The following is a 19,725-nucleotide window of genomic DNA, read 5'->3' on the forward strand; positions in this document are numbered from 1 at the left end:
CCAGATGTGTTTGGCTGGCTGTCAGCATCAATTGCAGAGCACACACGAGAGATCTCAGTCATATCCTCAACCTCTCTGGAACCAGCATCAATTTGACAGCACCAAAGAGAAGACTCTAAAAGACTGCCTGGAGATGCACCTTGAATTCAGCAGCTGTACATCTGATGTAGATTCCTACTGCCAAGATAATTCTCTCCAGTTCCCTGATCTGCACAAGCAGGTTTTAACGTAGCACACTGTATCACCATGGTGTTTGTGTTATGTAACAGGACTAACAGTGTAGAACCACAATTATGACTCATGTCATTAATATACATGCCTTACTGGAACTACCAGAACTTTAGAAAGAACAAAACAATTCAGGCAACACATTTAACCACAAAATGTAGATACAAACAAGTATGGAAAGGACACGAACCATACTTGAAAAACCCATAACTATCTGCCTAATGCTCGTAAGTAATTTTAAGCATTTTACTGAATGATCCTTTGTTTTTCTATTAAAACAGAGAGAAGTTTCAGATATACTTCTTCTAGATTATTAATTATTCTGAGAGATATAGCAGCATGTTCTTTGCCTTATATGATTCCACTAAGTGGCAGAAGATGAACCAAAAAAATTCGATGTCTGATGCTTCATTTGCCTTTCTAACCTGGATTTACTGACAGAGATCCATCAGAGGCCTGAAGAAAGCACAGACAGGTTTAGGAGAACTGCTAGATAGTTCTCAAATCATGAAGCATGTCTGGAAACACCTAAAAAGAACTCAGAATCCATACAACATGCACAGAGTTATCTGTAGGATGGGATCAATCTCCCCTAGCCAATAGTAATGTCCTGTTTATCCTGCTTAGAACATTGCATAAAAACAGAAGGCAGGAAAATACTCTTAAAGCATATAACAGGGAGAAACCATTGAAACAAGCAGTACATGGAAAAAGACAAAATAAGATCAGCTATCTAGCTCTAGCCTCCCTTCCAAAACCAAATACTTAATCACTATTTAAAAAGCCTTTAATAAAAATCAGACTTGAATTAAATGTCAGGAGGGAACAATGCTGTAAAAAGCTTAAAAATTGATCAATTTCAAATCCATTGTCTTTCAAAATGAATGATATAAGCATCTATGAAAAATATGAGAGAAAACACAGAAAGCAAACACAACATTCACTCACATAAAATTTTCTGGATATTCACTCAAGGCCATATCAATGATATTCAAAGCATCATGATAGTGTTTCTGGGCTGATAGCAAGAGCGCAAGGAGATGAAGAGAGTTGGCATCATCTCCTTGTAGCTGCAGAGCCTGACGAACATAACCCAAAGCTTCTGGTATCTGATTAAAAAAAACAAAAAGCAGAAAAAGAAAGCACCAGTATTAGAAGTCTTTCTTATTACTTGATTACATGTATTTAACGTTTTCACACTGTTCACCAAGATAGACTCCTGTAGAACACTCTTCATCAGTGTAAAAATAGACTTGATGTTCTACAATGATCTGCAAAAGTTTAATAATATATTAACCCTGAAAAATAAGACAGAAAAATAAGTTTTAAAAAACAGTTCCCTTCAGCCTCTTAAAATATTAGCTTGCAGATTTTTTTTTTCCAAATACAGGTTGTATTTCTCCATGACTTTGAAAATATTTTAATTCCAATTATAGTCTTACTTTCTAATTCTGTTTGCAATAACCAAATCTTCTGAAAGTATTCAGAAAAAGGCATGTATCTTATCAGATACTGAATACTTAAGCACTGTCTAGATTGTTAGAGACTAGATTCAAGAGTCCCACTCTCTTGATAATCCATAAACAGAGATCACACGTAATAGGTAAAAACATGGTAAAAAATTGACTTTGGTACTCTCTGCCAAGCACCATTAATGATGAAAAACACAGATTGAATGTGTTATGTTTTATTTCTGATCCTTGGGCTGCAAATACTGTGGCAGAAGTCTGGAGAAGTATATAAAACCAAAGGTGTTCAGAGAGAATATATCCATATATTTTTAATATATATGCATATATGCACAAGGAAAACCACAATTTTGTTGAAGAAATCTTCATCAGCATCCACCAACAGATACATGCTTTAATGTTCATATGGCAATGTGAGGTTGCTCTTCTAAAACAGAACTAACCTGTCTGGATATGGCAAGCTGCAGCGCCAAATAAAAAGCTGCCAGATGATCTGTTGGAGACAAACTGTGAGCCCTGGAGAAAAACAAAAACAAAGAAACAAAACAAAAACAACAGTGTGTTTTTTTTTTTCTCCTGTTAATACAGGTTAGACACCCCTACAAATGCATATATATTCATGTATGCATGTTCAGATCTCTTCACTACATTTATACTGGTATTTTTATATACCTGGTATTCATTACAGTGACTTCTCCTGTACTTCTCAATCATCTTTGATTTAAAGGGATGCATTTGGGTTCATATAAATGACCCAAAGTATCATTTTTTTGGAGAAACAAATTATGTAATTTTAGTATAAGTTTTTAAAATGAGCAATACAAAATAATTATTTAATTAAAATATACTCCAAAACTATATGTAACTAAGTTTTAATAAACATTCATTAAGCAGAGATTTCTTACATATACACACAGAAAAGAAACACATCAATGTGCCTTCAAAGACAAGAATGATGTCATCTGCATGAGAAGTACCCAAGCAATCACACTGCCCTTGACCAGGATGGTTCTGAAGCACAGAATTTGAAGAGGAAAAGTAGCAACAAAGTAGACCTGAATTTTATTTATTCTAATATTTTACACTTACTCCCAAAATGTTGATGATTACTGCTGTTGCAAACCCCAGTTACCAAAACAAAAATAATATTTTCCCACATTTTTATTAATGTTTGTTTGATTTGAATATTCAGGTCAAATGCACATAATTTCTATTGTTCATATCGACACAAATCCCACACAAAAAGTTCTTGCAATACACTGTAATACAGCCCTTCCCATGTAAGATAAGTTGTTGTTGTTGTTTTGGTGGGAGCTTCAGCATAGACAAAGAAACCTGATCATTATACCCCAAAATGATGTGTAATGAACACTGAGCAGCAGGAGTGCCACTACATTTAATCTATATTTGATGTATTCTTTTAATGCAGGCTCAGGTAGAAGTAGTGTGCAATAATCATCTTCAGAACATCTAATCAGTCTTCTTCATATGGAGCAAACAAAATTAACCTTTAATTCATAACAATCACAAAAGGAACCTTCTGCTGGTGCAATTCTGCCTTCCCAAGTCCAAAGAGACAGCTCCATTAGTTTAGCAATTACTCTAACACATATCAATGTAGCTTAAGTTAGTAGGGGGCTTCTTTATATTTTATTGAACTTAACTCTAATTTCAAAATTAGAGTCAAATATGAAACCCTAGCAGAGTGTAGGAATTTTCGTTTGTTTGTTTTCTGTTTTTTCTTTTTTTCATCTTTTATCTTGGAGAGTACTGGTTCAGTCACCAAGCTTCAGCCAGTGAAAGAATAAAGCTGTTACTATCTATCAAAAATTTGGCAAGTTCTGTGAAACTCTCCAATTCACACCAACCACATGAAAAGCACTGAAAGTCTTCCAAAAGAAGTTAGCGAAGCAAACACCCCCTCAGCACTGTGCAAAGATGGCAACAACTGCCTGCTCAAATGGCCAATGTCACAAAGTGATGGCCGTGAAATATGGCATAGAAAAGGGTCCCTGCACAAAACTGAACTTCTTCAGACTTCTGTTTCTTCAGGAATTGGTCCTCTAAGCAAATGATTTAAAAAGGAAAAAAAAATAAAAAATCAAAACAACAACAACAAAAGCTTGACAGATTAGAATACTGATCCCAGTACAATTGCTTGTTCTATAAACTGTGTAGGAGATGAATGGAGAATTTCAACTTCCATCTCCTTTTTTTTTTTTTTTTTTTTTTTTTTTTTTTTTTTTTAAGAAGCGTGAGAGGAAAATGGGCATGATTCTGGTAAGCTTAGCTTTGTTCCCACTCTGTGTGGGAACAAATTTTAGGTAACATCCTATACCTAAATCATCAACACAAGCAACTAGCAATGCTATGAACCACACTGCAGCATATTCCCAGTCTAGCAGATTTATCAGACTCCTTTTGTGAGCCTCTGTGAACACAAATGGAGAAACATGTTAATATGCAAAACTATCACCTCACAAAACATACTTTCTCCTTTCTCATAGGCGATAACCATAGAATTTTAAGATGCAGAAACTACGTTCTCTTCAAGGGCCAAACCATTCTATTCAAGATCATACGTGGAATGTAAACTACTCATCAGTAATCATCGCTAGCAGCAATAACAACTCACTAGCGTTTTGAAAACATACACCCTATGTATTACTAACACCTTCAAAAGACACTTTAAATAAGTGTATGTACAGGTTAATTCTAAGAAAAGACAGCAGAAAGAACAAGTATGTAACTGAATACCAATACTCTTGAATGTGCACTTAAATATTAAACAGTGTTCTTAAGAGATTGTGTGAACTTAAAAAAAAAAAAAAAAAAAAAAAAAAACATATATATGTATATAACCCACACACACAATGAATCACAAAGATGATGCAAAGAAAACAGATGTAATTAATCCCCATGTCCTCCAAATTTTCTGTGTATAAATTTATATTTTGCTAGTTGGTACAAATATTTCAAAGATCCACATCACTACAAAACTAAAGTTCTGCTCAACCTACATAGCTAGAGAACATATGCAATGGTTTGTTGAAGAGTTGCTAGATATGTTTTTAGATTTCAGCTGGCACCTATCACTGCTCGGAAGTCTTTGAAACCAAGCAGTTAAGAAGGCATCAAGAGGCTTATTGTTCAGCTGCAGAGAATGAAACATAAAAAGAGGCGTAGTTAAATGTTGCAGCTCTTCTGCTGGTTATGCCATCAAGATTTGTTTCTTCTGTAATTAGGGTAAAGATGTTCTCTTTCATCTCTTTATCATTTGTAGAGTCAAACTCTTGTGAATGAACTATTGTTACCTCCAAAAGCACTGCTTCTGTGTAAGGCACGTGGAAGACTGGGCATTTGCAATGTCACTGCCTACACCATTAAATCTCCAGATAAAACTTATTTTCTTGTCTGGGCTTACAACCTGCACTTCACCCCTGAACCACAGCAGTAGGGCCTTGATTATCGTTCTGCCTGTACTGGCATAAATAATGATAACCTGCTATATAACCTGATAAGCAACTACCTCTTCCAGAAATGTTATCACACTGAACCATGACTTAAAACCTTGTATCGTAGTATTATTTCCTTCTAGATCAGAACAGAATCCTCCTCTAAGCAAATATTTTATACTAGACAGTAACACAAATGTCTTTAAAATGAAATAAAAGGAAATCCTTATGAATCAATTTAGGTATTTCTGGCAGAAAATGATGAAGTGAATGTTGAAGAAATACATTCTGTACTCATGAAGGCAAACTCCCAGAGGTGAAATCCTCATTACAGTCTTTTACAAGTCCCTTTCTAACACATAATAAAGCTTTTCACTACGCAGGCAGAATTAAATGAAAAGATTAACACCCACTCACCTCTGAAATGCAAGAAGAGCCTTTCTCTGTAAGACCTCTTGCATGCCTCGCAAAGATGCTAAAAAGGATATATTTAATCAGTGATATGCAAGATCAAGAGATTTCATTCCACATGCTCACTGAACTAGTGCTAATATATTGACTAGGGAAAATGGCTGCACACAGAAGTTTTAATATTAACTCTAGTATTCTGATAGGTATCCTTTTTTAGGCAACATGAGAATTTCCAGATTTGAGTGTTTATTCTTATCTTACCATCAGTAGCCTGCAGACTGTAAGTCAATCCCAGTGCCAAGTAGCCTTTTGCTTTGAACTCAGACGTTTTGTCTCCAAGATCAACAACTGTTTTGGCAAATCTTTCTGCTTCTTCCAACTGAAAACATTATAAAACATCCATATAAGTCTAAAACTAGCTAAAGCTTAATGAGAAGAATACACAACATGTGTATTATGCTCACTGAATCTGTTGAAATCTCGGTCATAAACACTTTTAGGACTGCTTCTCTTTCCATTAGACCTAATTTTCTTGCTAAGTTCACAGTATGGAATGCAGATTTAAGAATGCTGAAGCACCCACTCTTATGGTTGAAATAAATACTGGTACAAAAAGCAAAATTACTGTGTTTTCACCTTTTCGTTTAAATTAAGAAGGCATTTCTGTTCTATAGCTGCCATCTACCATTTTTGCATTTCATAGTTAACATTGAGTTCTTGCCCCACAAACCATTTCTTTAAGAGAATCAATTACAAAAAACATGGTTCCAAGTCTGCAAAGACTATAGCCATGCAAATCCCTGCATCACATACAATATTGCTGAATGTATGCAAATTCATGAAGAAAGAAACTTGTAAAAGATCAGGGTTTAACTGCATACCCAGGCTAGCATGTTATTCAACAATCTAGAAAGAAAATTAAATAAATGTTTGAATCCATTCCTGTAAATGTAAATGCTAAGTATAGCTAGCTACTCCATATAGAGTCAATCCATAGGGAGCAATTTACAGAAGTAGGATCTACGTTAATTACTAAAACTACTGTTATCAGCCTGAACAAGTCATATATCTACTACTGTGCTATTTTCTCAGTTTCTGATTGTGACCCTTCTCATTCTTTTTGAAATATTCTTTTGAAAATTACATTTATTTCTTGAAAATTCGTATTATTATCTTAGACCACCTTAATGTTTTTCGTATAGATTCATCAGTTTCAAGGATATGAATAATGCAACTCAAGTAACACTTTTGCAAAAGACACTGCCTCTACTAGGAATTCATGAACACCAGCTGTCTCCAAACATGGTGTCAGTGGAAAAGTTTCTCAAAAAGAATGAGGGATTTGTCCCATTCACTTCCCAAGATAGTTATTTTCTACAGACATCAGTCAAATTTTTAATCTCTGTATGCCAACAACGTTTCAATTTCTAATACATTCTGTCTTAGATCAGTACAAAGATATGCCATGTGGATAAGCTTAACCATTGCTGTCAAGTATTTTAAAGCCATGCAACAGGGATGTACATGTGCATACACTTATCTGTACTATGTTTTCTGTGACGATCTTATGCACAGTCACTGACCAAAATTATTTGCTACATCTCTAAACCAAGATTTTGTTGCACTTTAATCTCAGATCTTGCTGAAAAGACCAACAGCGGTGGCAAGGCTTACCCAGTGGAGAGATCCCATACAGAGCTTTGCAGCAAGGAGTGGAATAGTTGCATCATCTGGTTTCAAACGTATACATTCCTTCAAGACTTTAACTGCTCGAGCAGACTGTTAAAAACATTTTCCATTGAAATTACTAAAAACATAAATACATTTCACAGATACAAGATTAGTATTTCCATTTTCTGCTTTATTTTTCCCCTACATGAAGGAGCCATTACTGAACATTTTGTTGAAAATTTGTCACAAGAACTCTTCCCATGGAACAGAAGAGTTTAGCCACTGCTGTAGTTATTCTCCTCCTATGAACTATGATGAAGAGTCCCAGGTGAAATATTTGCTTAGAATGTATTCCCAATGGTACATAATTCAGGAAACAGTTTTGAGATGCATTTAAAAACTTTGGTAGGCCTACAGGCTCACATTACATCAAGGAAAATGAAAGAGAAGAAACAGGGGACGGTAATCAGAACAAGCTATGTTTTAGTGCTCTTTGGGAGTTATAGCAGCACATAATAACAGTAGATATAATACAAGACATTATAACAGACTGTCATTGCTCCTCTTTTTAAATTCTTTTTCCTCTATCCAATCGTAGTTTAAGAGAGCATTCTAAATGAACAGAGAATGACAAGAATCAAGCACTTTAAGAATCAATATACTTCAAAAAAAAACTTTGGAAGAAATAAAATCATTCCTTTCCCCCACACTGAAGATAAGCAAGTTATCTCTACTGTGAATGATCTTTAAAAAAAAAAAAAGCATTTACATTATATAATTAATATAAAATATTTTTCATAATGTGAGATGGAAAAGCAAAAGGAACTGTAAATAGAAGATTGCATCTAATAATAAAATCTACTAGATTACAAAAAATATATTTTTTTTCTCATTTTAATAGTACAGCACGCACAGTCTCAAATACAATAATAGAGATAGCCAAATTCCCAAAGAAAAAAAAGAACAAGAGCATTATTAATCGGCATTAATTTGTACCTAGAAATAACGTTTGTTCATCAAAACAGCACTTGAACAGGGATTTTACTGGAAAACATGATCTGGTATAATTCATGTTCATTTAGCTTAGCTTGAGCTTGTTGGTAAGATAGTTCTTACCATCAGCTTTTAGTCCTCTTAAGTTAGAAACCATTTAAAATAAAAGGATTTTTACATTCTTTCTACAGCACTAGGCATGAATTTACAAATACAGTGTAGTTAGCCAGTTTACAGATGAGAATTAATTTCAAAAACAATACAGGTGAAAAATTATAGAAGTGCAAAATACTGTTATCAAAAGCCAACAAAACAAGAATTACATCAAAAAATTAAGACTTACTTTTCCTGCTGCCATCAAGGACAATGCAAATTGATACCAGAGATGGAATTCTTCAAATGCAAACTTCATGGCTCTTTCTAAACACTATTTTTTTGGGGAAACATTTTCATTAAAGGAACGTTCTTCAATTATTAAGAAGATATACTAGTATAAAATTTTTTATAGACTAACATATAAAATACATGTAAACAAAAATATGAATTATTCAATAAGTGGAAACAGCTGCTAGACTATATATGGAGGAAAAAAAGAATTGAACTGAAAATTGATTTCCCATATACTAACATACTCCTACTGTCCTATTCAGTCTGAGAGAAGCAATGATAAAAATCAGTCGGCTTATTCTTAAATGAAGGTATCTAGAGCAAAAGCTCCAACAGGCAAGAGAAGTCTTAAGTGAAAAGAAAAATTGTACACACACATTCTTTAACTTATGAACACTAGTCTAGCAATGGCACTGTACATACTTATCAATACCACTTAAAAGTGGGAGAGGAGAAAGAAATAACATTCTCAGGTGAACCTAAGAATTTTAGCTTGGCACACTAAATACTCTGCTGAGATTTTCTAATTTAATAATGGAATTCCAAAAGGAAATTCATTATTACTAACTGAAATTAAATATACTACAATCATATTTTGTGCTAATTTTGAAGGTTTGGTATCTGCTGTTTTCCATAAGAACTATTTCATTTTGCTATGCTCTTTTTGCTTATCAGGCTAGCTCTAAGGAGTTGGAATACTTGAAAAGTGGAATGCTTCTCTGGATTAAACTGTTTCAGCAATTAACATTCCCATCTGCAATGTGAAATTAATGAAGCAGCTTTTCTGATCTGACAGCTATAATGTATAGGTTTAATTGCAAGACCATGAATTAGTTTTTACATTCAAACTCAGAAAGCACTGCCAGGTATGTAGTGTGTTCCCAAATAATAGACTGCCTAATGATGCTTTTTTTCCCATTTCTACATATACACATATGTATGCATATATGAGCATTAATTATACCGAGCCACTGATTCACAGTTAGAAACAAAAACAATTTTCTAGGCCTCACTTAATTAAAAATAACTTGCCCATTCTAACTGACAGAAAATACAAAAGTTGGAGAAGTTGATAATAACAAAACAAAACAAAAAAAAAAAGTATAAGAACACAAGGGTCTTCAATTGTATTCTAGAAGGCTTGAGTTTCAATGGACTAATTAATAATCTATATGCTGTTCAGACTCTAAACCAATGATCTATATGCTGATCACTGCTGTTCTGAAACATTCTCTCAGAAGCGAGACATGGCCCTGAAAAAGTGAGAGCAGATATTGACCTGATGGAGGAAACCTTATTGCTAACACCCTGTGATTTCCTGCACATTTGGCAATTCTGCCAAGTACCTGTCTTTGACTATGCACACAGCGTGGCAGTTACAAAAATAAGTACTTCAAGTGACTGTCTTTTACTGCATTTAACATCCACTCTGGAAGTTCTGTATATACCTTTATTTAGAAACAGTCCTTCTGGATGATACTGGGAGGCTAAAAACAGGAAGATATTTCATCACATACAACACCTTGACATCCAAGGCCTGTGTCTGTTCTTTTCAGAGGTTGTTTTAGAAACACATTTAACCCTCTATTTTCATCTGCTTTGGTTTTCTTCAGTGAAATGAGGATTACAACGACAAGGAGGAAGTAAAGAACCATATAAAATAGAGAAGAATTCTGCCAGGGAATTCTTCCCATTTCTCTGATTTATGATGCTTCCTGACTGATCTTAGAGCTCTGAAGGTCTTTCCTGTAAACAGAACTTAAATAATTGGTTTAACCAAATGTTTAAGTTGTGCTCATCTTGAAATAAGATTGCCAACACTTAAAATAATAAAACTTGATGCGAATAACAGTAATAATATAATATCTGTTATAATTGAAACCAAAACCAAATCCATTATTCCAGCCACGATGTAAAGATACCAGATAAGAACTACTAACACTTTGAAATAAATGTCTGGAAAGCACCCTGAACTATGAATACTATTTCTGAGCCTGACCGCTTAAGAAAACAAGATCTAACTTTTCCTTAACAGTTTTGCCCAGAGAAGCTGTGGAGTATCTCTGGAGATATTCAAAACCCGCCTGGATGCCATCCTGTGCACTGTGCTCTAGCTGACCCTGCTTGGCAAGGGAGTTGGATTAGATGATCTCCAGAGGTCCCTTCCAACCTCAACCATTCTGTGATTCTGTAATTGTAACCCAGGGCTACACACCCCCTGCCCACGTGGTAGGTTAATATGTAAAAAGGAAAGGTTTCACCAACCCTGCCAGCTGTTTAAAGAAGAAAGACATCAGAGTTTTCAAGTGTTTGTTGTTGTTGTTGTTGTTGTTGTTGTTTTCCCTCTAAATAATTGTTAATATCTACCCTTTAAACAGTTCTAGATGTAAAATATATAGATTTGTCTCCCACAGCTTTCTTTGATGCAACTGCCTAAAGCTCCATGAAGGTGACAGTGTCTGTACCAGCAGGTAAATGCAAATTCTCCTGAGTTATATTGTAGAATCATGGTTTCGTATAAATTTTCATATTCCTTGGTTTCATTTTCCAGTATACTGATTAAAATTGACCTGTATGCACAACTTGCATCTGTGCAATATTGTCAAGGGGAGAATACTCCAATTCAGAGCTTAATATCACAGAAAGTGTGGATTTAAGAATCACTATCAACATATATTAGTGAAAAAACAGGGTTTTACTTTTACCTAATTAAAATAGTCCTTTATTATGGTAAAGGGGTGCGATTTCTTAACAAATCAATCCCTGAATATGCTTTCTTACCACACATGCTAAAATATTTCTTCCAGGTATCACTAATTAATCACGGTCATCTACAGTATCCTGCTGCTGGGTGAGCACTGTTTTGAGCAGCAGAAAGATCTGCTCTGTCCAAAGAGTGGCTGAGCAGGCTGTTTCTCAGATTTAAAACAAACAAACAAAAAACAATTTTAACAATATTTGAAAATTTCCTTAGGTACTAAGCCTAACAAAATGCACCCAAGATGCAGAAACACAAGACATCTGAGAGAGAGAACACACTTTCCTACAGACCTCAAAAAAAAAAAAAAAAAAAAAAAAAAAGTAATACATTCCCCTTTTATCAACTCTAAAATTATTTTACTAACTACTACAAATTTGGAACACTCCAAATAATATGAGATGCACAAAATAGATTTGTTTCAAAATAAAACCTCAAAAATCCTTTGTCTGGATATTAATACTGGTGATCTATTCATTAGAAAATATTCTAGGTGGAAAAAACTCCAACCATTAATATCTGTATCTTATTACAAACACACATTAGTAGATTCATGGCAATATATTTAAACAGGCACAGTTAGAAAAATTGAGTTTGTATCTTTTAAGCTTTGAAAGGGAAATCAGAAGCAACTAACTTCTCTAGACCAAATGAAACAGAAGAATCAAAAGGAAAAGGCCTATGAACATTCAAAATCTTGTTTTTCTTGTAGTACTTCAGCCCTGCTAGTTTAGCTATTGAAGTTCATGTCTCTGGCTGTCTCAAACTCTTCCAGTCATTCCTCAACAGCTTTTATGTTTTGCTTTTCTTTCCTGCTGTCTGTTTAATGTGCATCTTTTTAAGCAGATCCATGCCTCCCCAGCTAAAAAGCATGTGAACTCCCGTGCTACTAAACATTACTCACACCTTTCACCATTTCTGTGATTGACTGCCTCGAGTCACCTGTAAAAATTCAGACAGTAAACATTTTTGGATGGGAAGTATCTATAGTAGTCAGAATGACAGTATTCTGTATTTGTTTAGCCCTAGAATACTAAGAAAACTAACATGATTAACAGAAACAAACAACAAAGATGCAGTTGAATATTCACTGCAATGGACAAACCTCTGAGAGCATTTCATATTGGCCTCTTCTTCCCAAGGCTATCGTAAGTAAATCATATACTACAGATGCACTTTGCAAACTGATGATACGATCATTTTTGTGTTCTGGTATTCGGCTCAATACGGCATCACGGTTAGCCTGAAACATACACCAAAAAGAAACCAAGTCAGCCACTAAAATTAAACCTGTTTTTTTTTTTTTTTTTTTTTTAATTTTTTTTTTTTTTTTTGGCTCAGGTAACTACTGTTCTAATCAGACTGAAAGTCTGAATCACCAAGTTGTCACATTAGCTGAAAGATTTATGTTTCTATATGGACCTATTTTTAATCACTTGATTCTAATTACATATATTACATAGCATATACAATTATGAAAGTTCTCAGAAACCCAATAAAGTATGTTTTTTAACATAATGCATAGTCATCTTTTAAATTTTTTTGAAGGCAAGTAAAACATTTGATAATGACCTTCAAATCTCCTATTCCATCTTTTTGTAAAATAGAGCAATCGAATTTTTTTGTCTTCATACTCAACTACTCAGAGTATCTTCTTTATTTGTAGATTTGGTGATATTTACATAGTAGCATTTGTGCCAATGGGAATATATCTGGTAGGTTTAATACAGAAGTTAAAGATCCTTCTCTGTCTTTCCCCTCTCCTCCCCTTTTCATTTGGGCAGGATGTGGCCCCCTTAATACATTTTCCTTTCTTTTCCTTTAATAGAATATCCCAAGTTGGAAGGGACCCATAAAGATCATCGAGTCCAACTCCTGGCACTACACAGGTCTAACCAAAATTTATTTAAAAATTATTTTAAAATACATTTATTTAAATAAACTGAACTAAATTTAAATAGGCTGAATTAAAATGGATAGTTTGTTTCCCCCTCCCCCCCTTTAGAGGGGAGGAATAACATCATTAAGCACCAATAAATGGCTTTTCTGTTTTAATAGTATAACATTTGGAGCTCTGATCATAGTCAAAGAATCATTAAAATCAGAATAATTAAATACTGAAATAATTTTTCAGAGATGTACGGAGCATAAAATGCACAGACACTTCAAGATTTATCAACTGAACAATCCACAGCTTGGTTTGTAAACACACACCCCCACATACACCCCAAAAAAGACATTGTACTTTCTTTTGATCAAGAAGTCTTCGCCTTTTCCTTTCTACACTGCATAAATATTTAGGCAGCTTCAGGAACTTCTTCCTTTTTAACTCCACGTTTAATCACTCTTGAGTTAATTCCTTACAAGTACAAAACAAGCTATGAAACAGCACTTCTTGTGAAAAAACGACTGACAATGCCAAAGCAGTTTATGGGAGAGGATGCCCTGTTAAGTATTAAATATATATCTGAACAGTAATTTTCTGCTTCCATTCACCTTCCAACCTGAACCCTTCTGTGATTTTGTTACTTACAGCTCAGCTGACATGCAGCAACATGTACACCCACTGCAACTTGGATATCTCAGTCCTTTATATCCTACCTTTCTATTCATTCCTGCTTAGGTAAGGAAAGGCTGGTCTAACTTTGCAAGTGTAACAGCTAGAATACAAGGACGTCTTAAAGTAAGTGATGGCAGAGTTGCAGCTGACTTTCCTCATTATGTATGACAGTACACTGTAGCAGCAGTCGTGTGGCTAAATGAGTGTTTTGTACTCTGAAATGTACCTATAAGAGAATTAGAATACTTAAAAAGCACAGAACTATCTTTCTCAGAGCATTTCTTTCATAAATATTGCAATTTAAATCTTACCCATCAAAGTGTCCATTCCAAATTCAGAAATTCAGGGAACTCAATGTGACACGTAAGTGTCATTTACAATCCACTGTCACAACTCAATTTTCTGAATATATGTTGCACTAGATCTAATCCAAATAAGGAGTTATGATGTTAGAGTGCACCACACTTCCCTGAAATTAGCAGTACGATCTGGGGCTTATATACATATAAAAATTTGATTATGTTTATTTACACAAAATGCCACTTATATGTCAGATTTCCATGTTGTTTTCCAATATGTACTTAAATTCATGAAGAACAAAAGTCTTGAAGCACTGTTTATGTTTTTAATAATTCCCAAACAAGAGATCATACTACATTGATAATACAACACCATCTCTAAACAATAGTTTATTCCATCTTCTGTAATCATTCTCACTTAGCCAAATATTGGTTTCAAAATTGTAAGTCATGTATTACTTCTAATCACTACAGCTAGCAAGAGTTCGCATGCACTGAAGCTGAAGTAAGAGCTCTCAACTCTCAGGGAGATAACTCTCACAAAGACAAGTGTGTACCGATGAGTAGTTTTATGGTTTAAAACTTACCACCCTTTTGGTAAGGGCATCGTGCAGCAAAAGCAACACACAGTACATGGAAATGTTTGCTCAGTCTAATTTTCTGATGACACATTCTACCATGAATACATTGCAAGGTAGGTCACTAGTATTAAGGATAGTAGTTTGCACTACTATGTAAGTGTGCAATTCTAATATAGTTCAAATCAGACATCCACTAAACTGTTCTAATCTTATTTAACTACCAAAACAGAAATTATGCCAGAGTGTAAAAGCATTCAAATCACCTACAAAACTTAAAAGACTAAGTCTCAGTGACATGTAATGAGACTTACTAATATATGATGCCTGAGACCCTAGAGGTTACACCCCTCCAGTAAGAGGCTCAGCCATGATTAGAGCTTAAGCTTCTCATTTCTGTCATTGGAAAATATGCAAATAACCTGGTATGAGAATGTCATTACATGATAGTTAATGGATGACTAGTAGAACCATGCTAGAGGAAAAAATGAAAAACTGATAAAAGGCACAAGAAAGCCATTGAAAGGAATCAACTACTGAGGAAATTAGGAGACTTGAAAAAAATAAAAATAATCCAGTAGCAAATGTTGAATGTCAGTATCATCAAAAATAATTTACATATTTGAGTGATATCTGAGTTCTAACGCACAATGGAAAATATTTTTGGCTATGTTTCTTATGCTTACCTAGTAGTCTTTTATTTTATCTTATTTTTTACAACAGAAATAACTTACATTTCGAGTCTGTCTGTCTGAATGGCACTCGCTGGTGTAACAATGGTTCATACCGATAAGAGATGCCAAATCAAAGACCTGGCTCTGTGTTCACCTGCCTATCGTTTGGATGAGGCTAGGTTCAGCCACTCCAAAAGCAGAACTCCTATTCGTAACATTGCTGAACTCATCCTTCTGCCTCAGAAGAGAAGCTTGAGTTTCAGAAATAACCGCCTGCTTTCCTAACAGAAAGTGAAACACTGGTCAAAAAGCGAGACACAAAAAAATGTTCTGTTTTCGTTTAAAAAAAAGAAAAGGGAATACACACATACACATGCAGCACATGCATATTCACTCTCTTTTACCTACCATAGATTCACTAATAAGCAGCAACAGTAAGGCTTCTTCTGTATTTTCTTGAGGACAAAAGATGCTGTTCAAAACAAGAATTTCATTATTTAAGCAGAAAACATTAGTCTTAGGAGTACCTTACACAAATACAGCAAGAGTACTTCAAAAATAGAAAGACTTCCAGAAAAGAGAATAAATACTAACTTACACAGAAAAAACAATTGCTTAAAACTGTTTGCCATCATCCCTCTTACTTGCAAGCCAGTAAAGTATATATTTTCAATGAAATATAATTACTTGTGACTTAATACTGAACGTTTGCATAGGACTAAGCTGCAAACTTTACTACTTTCTTTTAGAGGAAGCAGAAAGCTCCCCATTTACCTATCCAGTCTTCGACGCAGAGTCTAACAACTTGGGAGTAGATCTAATATACCTCACTGGCAATGGTTTCCAGCAAGCAGTATAGCAATTAGAAATATTTACTGGAGAAATCACTTCCTCAGAGAACATAGGGAAGTTACCCCAAAGCTTATCAAAAGGAAAGCAAACATTATTTTCTTCTATTTGAATACCTATAAATATTTTGAAAAACTTTGAACATAAATAAATATTTGTAAATAAGTTAATGCTTGTCTCAGTGAAAATGCTCTTCATGGAGATACTGTGTGGAAAATCCTTCAGCTCACGTATACAAAAAGCTCAATATAGATGGCTGAATTCAGACATTTTCTGTCTTCCCTGACAGATGCAGGCTTATGAATGAATTAGCTCCACAGTAATAGGGCAGAGCAAAAAAGGCAATTGGTATTACAAAATGACTACCAAACTGAGGATAAAGAAAACTGAAGAGGCAGTAACAGAGGCCTATAAAATCATAAATGTTATTAGTCATACACCACATACTATCCTCAAAAGAAGTGAATTCACTTAATTAATATATAGGACAGCATATTTAAAACAAAATTTCAAGACAAAAACAAGATTTGAGACTCAAACAGTTGGAGGTCAGAGGAATACCTAGGAAGAAGTCTCCTATAAGTCAGTCTTCGTAGTCATTGTCTTAGGTACTTGCTTTTGATCACTGTTGGGGATGAAATACTAGGCTAGACGTGTTGTCTGATCTGGTATCAATCACTTTAATGTGACCAAAGAAAAGCACTTAATTATATGCTTTGTTGAAACTGTGGAACTTCTTGCTTACATTTCCCAAGAACGAGAAAATTACACTGGACAAAGCTATGCTTTTGAAAGGAGGCATGTTTCTGCAGAAGGATAAGTTGATAACGAAGAACATAAATAAATTTGAAAGATTACACCTGAGAAGCCTGCTGTAAGTATTTTTGACTAAGGAAGCAGAATTGCTAGAAATCTTTGAAGGTAAAGGCTGTTCAGCTTTGTATTAGTAATGTGATAATGTGGTATGACACCGCAATTATGTGGGGTTACTGCTGTATCAAGTACTCACTAATTGAAATCTGCAATAAATGCAGCTAATAATAACAAGGCCACATTCCAGGAAAAAAAGTTTCACACTAACTATATGCTGTAACAGAGGAACTGACTATTCTTTAGTATTTACTGTGAGAAGTCAAGTAGGTCTTTGAATGCTTGAGAAAATGTGTGACTCGGCATAAAAGATTTCCTTATAAATTACTTCAGAATATTAGGAAACAAATTTCAACAATATTATGCAGAAATAATTAGAGCTGAAAGTAATCTTTATCCCTTCTTCCATAAACCTTTTGGAGTTACCCTCCAAGTTCTGTAAGCAAGTTTCATTCAGCATAAAGGAAATCAGTAAAACTAAGACAGTATAGTCTAACACTGTGAAGATTTTAATTGTAGGTTTGTTTGTTGTGTGTTGTTTTTGTTTGTTTGTTTGTTTTTCTTTTTCAATCAAATGATGGCTGAAAAATTTCTTTGGCACTGAAAGTAAAAGCTAGGTATGAAATAGATATGAAATTTATTGGCCTTCATTTGCCCTATGGTGAAAGATAGGGAAATAATTCATTAATCATCTATCTGGTACTATAGCCAAGGTTTATTTTGAACCATTAATTTCTCAAGTTTAAGAATGTATTTAAGATGTATCAATTACACAGAGTTCTCTACGAGGAGCCTTCCTATCTTTCACCATTATAAATTAAAAATGAAACAAAACAACAACAACAAAAAAGCCAGAAAACCTAACCTAGTGGGGATTGCTTATCTGCACATTTAATTACAAACACTGAAGTAATTGCTTTATTGACCTTATGTTTATGGCATATCACTTACGAACAAAGAAAGTGTGTGCAAAAACTGCATACTTTTAATTTCAGTGATTGAGGTGTATTCACAAACCAGGTATCTCATTTACCATAAAGGCTGGCTGCATGTACAGTTTGTCAATTATGTCCTTGCAGAGAAACACAGTAACTGTTTTGAAAAATTAAACGTTCAACTCTGTGCCTGCATCTTTTCTAGAAGCTCAAAACATTGCCTTTCAATGACTTAACATCCAAGACAATCAGATAAGACAAACTCAGGAGCTCACAGCCCCTAGCAATGGCTGGACAGCATTCTTAAAAAAAAAGTAATTTATTTGGAGGAAGAAGGTCAAAAATTTCATCTGAATCAGCTAACAGCATCCTCAAAAGAGACTCCCAAATCACACCAATTTCACAGAGTGGTTGAGGTTGGAAGGGCTATCTGGAGATTGTTTAGTCCAGGTCTTCTGCACAAAGCAAGGTCAACTGGCAGGTTGCTCAGGAGAGTGTCCAGTTGGATTTTGAGTATCTCCGGTGACGGAGACTCTACAACCCCTTCCAGTTCTGAAAATAAGGTTTTTCCTAAGTTTAAATGGAATTCCAATCTTCCCATCTGCATTAGTAAGTAAAGCACTCACTATCCTACTACGACAAAACATAACTTTATCTAGATCATTATCTCCACTACTACAATCTGTTTCTCAGTTCTCTGGCTCACAATGCTTTCCAGCACATATCAAAGCAAGCAAGTAGTGGTTGTTTGCTATATTAAATGACCTGATCCCTCAAGGACTTGTGCATAAAATACAAGCAGAGCAGTGCAAAAGTTTTACTGAACATTACAAACATGCAACAAAGTTTCATCAGATCAAACTTAATGACAAAGGAAAAAAAAAGACTGCAAAATGGTTAAGATTTCGTCTCTATAATTTGACACAAACATGTTACTTCCAGGCAGTAAGCTACAACCAAAGGCAATAATAAAGTAAAAAATTCCTTCAATATAATTTTTGGAAATGTCACAGTGGGTCTTAAGGAAGCAATTTTACCCTAGAAATCACTGAACAAGCTATTAAATTTTAAGAAAGTCCAAATTCTAGGATATGGCAATCCATGTTTAATACTAACAGCGATTGTTTTGGGAAAAAAAAAAACAACAACACACACATACACAAACACATTAGCTGCAATTTTGTTGATTCGAAGTATTTAGACAAACTTTCTGTTTTGGAGGGAGCCACTTGCAATGTGGATAGCAGAAGAAGCAGAAGAGCAAACAGCTCTCAAATATCTCAAAATGACAGAAGACAGTCATGCATATTATGCTTTCTTTTGTATTGCAAGGATAATGAGAGATATTGACTCTACCATAAACGACATTTTGAGAGTTGAGAGCAAAGAGTCTTGTGCATACACTGCAAATTTCTGCTTGGAGAAGCACATTGCTTCCTTAGATCTCTTCATAGCATATACATACACACAGCACAGGAAACATCAGTATTCTCATTGTCCAATACCTTCTGCATTTTCAATAATATAAACTAAGTTACCCAGTGCACAGGGTAACAATTGCAATTAGAGAAAGCAAATAGGTACAAAC

At 34.6% G+C, this 19,725-nt stretch overlaps 1 protein-coding gene across 5 annotated transcripts in view; it reads right to left on the reverse strand.

The window, feature by feature from the left end:
* Window positions 1–19,725, reverse strand: part of TTC7B (tetratricopeptide repeat domain 7B) — a 136,575-nt gene that overhangs the window by 65,660 nt on the left and 51,190 nt on the right. For 4 of the 5 annotated variants that reach the window (XM_084288208.1, XM_084288207.1, XM_084288205.1 and 1 more), the window contains exons 8-15: window positions 15,892–15,955; window positions 12,478–12,615; window positions 8,571–8,654; window positions 7,238–7,342; window positions 5,825–5,942; window positions 5,570–5,627; window positions 2,141–2,213; window positions 1,177–1,337 (exon numbers count right to left, since the gene is read on the reverse strand). In XM_084288208.1, the coding sequence (XP_084144334.1) occupies window positions 1,177–1,337; window positions 2,141–2,213; window positions 5,570–5,627; window positions 5,825–5,942; window positions 7,238–7,342; window positions 8,571–8,654; window positions 12,478–12,615; window positions 15,892–15,955 (801 nt within the window). The remainder of the gene's footprint in view (window positions 1–1,176; window positions 1,338–2,140; window positions 2,214–5,569; window positions 5,628–5,824; window positions 5,943–7,237; window positions 7,343–8,570; window positions 8,655–12,477; window positions 12,616–15,891; window positions 15,956–19,725) is intronic. The other variant, XM_084288206.1, reaches the window with a different exon arrangement.

This window comes from Netta rufina (assembly GCF_964035555.1).
Source record: "Netta rufina genome assembly, chromosome: 5".
NCBI classification, from domain to species: Eukaryota; Metazoa; Chordata; class Aves; order Anseriformes; family Anatidae; genus Netta; species Netta rufina.